This window comes from Solanum tuberosum, unplaced genomic scaffold (assembly GCF_000226075.1).
Source record: "Solanum tuberosum cultivar DM 1-3 516 R44 unplaced genomic scaffold, SolTub_3.0 scf00168, whole genome shotgun sequence".
In the NCBI taxonomy this organism is placed as follows: Eukaryota; Viridiplantae; Streptophyta; class Magnoliopsida; order Solanales; family Solanaceae; genus Solanum; species Solanum tuberosum.
This window is the reverse complement of record NW_006239096.1, coordinates 437,182-440,060: the sequence shown is the minus strand read 5'-3', so window position 1 is coordinate 440,060 and position 2,879 is coordinate 437,182. Positions and strand designations below refer to the sequence as shown.

Sequence of the window (2,879 nt, the reverse complement as noted above, 5' to 3'; positions counted from 1 at the left end):
GTGATAACTGATCATAATAAACTCCTTTATGTTGTAACGAAATAAGGGTCTGCGTTAAATGATTAGATAACCAATCAATCTATGTCATTATGATTCCCCGTTAACAACAACAAATAAAGTATTGAATTAGATTCAACAAATAATTCAAAAAGTAAGAGAATATATATTCAACTATACTAGAATAGTAAAACCTTATTCAACAAAAGAAGTACTCTTCCAAAAGATCAAGTGGTTGATATACTATGGTGAAGGAGAAACCCATGGCTCTTAAACCATTGCCTAGATCACCTCCATTCTCTAAAAAAAAAATAGTGAAATAACAATGGGGTTAATTTTAAAAGTTTTATGATATGTTGAAATAATTGCATATTTTACTTGTGAGACTTTGGAGTAAATGTCAGGATATGCAAAATTTATGGACCTCATTGCATATAAGAAGGATTTTTTTTTATTTCTTATTTTTAAAATTTTGTGATTTTCAACTAAAGATATGTAGAATGTATCAAAATGTCTTTTAATCTTTTAGTCTTAAGGGCCCATTTGACCATGTGATATGAAATCATATAAGATGGGGTTGAAGTTTTGTTTGGACATGGAATTTGAAGTTTTAAATTGTAATTTTTGCTACATTTTACAATCTTACAAAATAGACAAAAAATTCATAACAAAAGTATAATACACTATCACAAAACTATTCTAAGAAAATATAACATTTATCGATCAAACTTTAGTTCAATAAAAAAAGTAAAATTGAATATGAGTTGTAATGTACTACTCTTGTTGAAGTAATAATAAATTGGATTGATGAGAGTAATGGTTATATCTAATATACATGACTTAAAGGTAGGTAGTAGTAATAATATCAACTAAAATATTTATTTATTTATGAAATGAATAGTTGTTACTTGTTAGATATACAATGGTGATATATATTTTTAATATAAAATATAAACTTGTGAGTCAATTTTTGTATTTGAAAAATATGAAATCATGATATAAAATTTTCAAATCAAGCTTTTTGGAGAATTTAGAATTTCATCTCATGATTTCACATGTCATGAAATAAAATCAGTAAATCGCATGTTCAATACTGATTTTATTTCAAGATTTAAAATCACGAGGTGGAACTACATGTCCAAACATCTACTTAAATATGTCATGTGGAGAGTTACAAATAAAGAGTTACCAAAAACAAAGAAACGCTTCCTTTAAACAGACTAAAGAAAATAATAATAATAATAATAATAATAATAATAATAATAATAATAATAATAATAATAATAATAATAATAATAATAATAATAATAATAATAATAATAATAATAATAATAATAATAATAATAATAATAATAATAATAATAATAATAATAATAATAATAATAATAATAATAATAATAATAATAATAATAATAATAATAATAATAATAATAATAATAATAATAATAATAATAATAATAATAATAATAATAATAATAATAATAATAATAATAATAATAATAATAATAATAATAATAATAATAATAATAATAATAATAATAATAATAATAATAATAATAATAATAATAATAATAATAATAATAATAATAATAATAATAATAATAATAATAATAATAATAATAATAATAATAATAATAATAATAATAATAATAATAATAATAATAATAATAATAATAGTAGGAAAAGTAAGCTGCTCAAGGCCCAACAACGTACTAAAATAACAAAATTAATTAAAATGAATAAACACCATTTGAGCAGCCATCATTAATTTGGACAAATCACTCAGTCTAGCAACTTATCTATTTTGTTTTGGTTATATGGAAAAACAAGTGTCCCTTTTATATGTACTTTTAATAAGAAAAGTGGTCATTTTGACTTCGAACTCTCAGAAACAGCCTCTTCCTATCTCTGAGGTATGTGTAAGGTCCTACTTACATTCTACCCTTCTCTAAACCCCACTATGAGACTACAGAGTATGTTGTTATAAATTTTACCGACTTTGAGTGTTAAATAGGTCATGCCCTTGGTTGAGGTGTGTAATGGAAATTTTAGTAAAGTTCAAGGAGCCGCAAATCGGGCCTTGTAAACACTACATGCATGTTACATTCAAACCAGTGAGAGACGTAAATGCATTAACCTAAGAAAGGAAACCAAAGAATAAGATGATATAAATGTCCAACAAAAAGAGGTAAGGAATAGTATCAGTTCCTTAGGCCAACCCCAAAGTGAAACCTCCCGGTCCGCTGGTCATTGAAGGCGTACTCTAATCTTAGAGGTCCCAGGGGCGAGTCTACGCGAATACCAACCCCACATCCATATCCACTTCCAGGTTTTAGCCTTGCTCCAGCAGGATCACCTGATAAGGAAAACAACAATTAAATGAAAGGCTGCCAAAGTACAATGTAAACTCAGAGTTCGAAAAGGAAAAAAAAATTGGGCTAGTCAGCATGCAGTTCAAAACTTGGTGGCGGCCACTATTCTCTCCACTTAAATACCAGCTTTTGTCTACGGCATGATTTGAACTTGCCATGTGCGTCCAATACATACATCACACGTTGTACTCTTACCACTAGACCAAAGCCCAGGGGAATCCAGGGATCAAGATTTTGTCAATGATATAATGCTTTATCATGACAGAACAACAAAACATGCAGAGCCAGATACATCCCCTTACAAGCAAAATTTACACTAACTTGAGTAGAATGCTTGTCAATGAAGCCTCAAGTCTAGTAGATAAATTTCACACTGAGATTAAATATATTTACAACAACTATGCCGATGTTTATTCAGCCAATTTGGTTGCAGTTACTTCTGTAAAAATTTATTAAAATGGTATGAAGCACTCGGAATAATTTCCTTTCAATTGTGTGTGTGTGGGGGGG

The 2,879-nt window shown here is 27.3% G+C and overlaps 1 protein-coding gene across 1 annotated transcript in view; it reads right to left on the bottom strand.

Moving 5' to 3' along the window:
- Positions 1 to 2,024: 2,024 nt before the first annotated feature.
- LOC102583879 (outer envelope protein 80, chloroplastic-like) overlaps positions 2,025 to 2,879 on the bottom strand; it is a 20,217-nt gene continuing 19,362 nt past the window's right edge. The window contains exon 16 of the mRNA XM_006354191.2: positions 2,025 to 2,353. Coding sequence (XP_006354253.1) covers positions 2,199 to 2,353 — 155 coding nt within the window. The 3' untranslated portion in view covers positions 2,025 to 2,198. The remainder of the gene's footprint in view (positions 2,354 to 2,879) is intronic.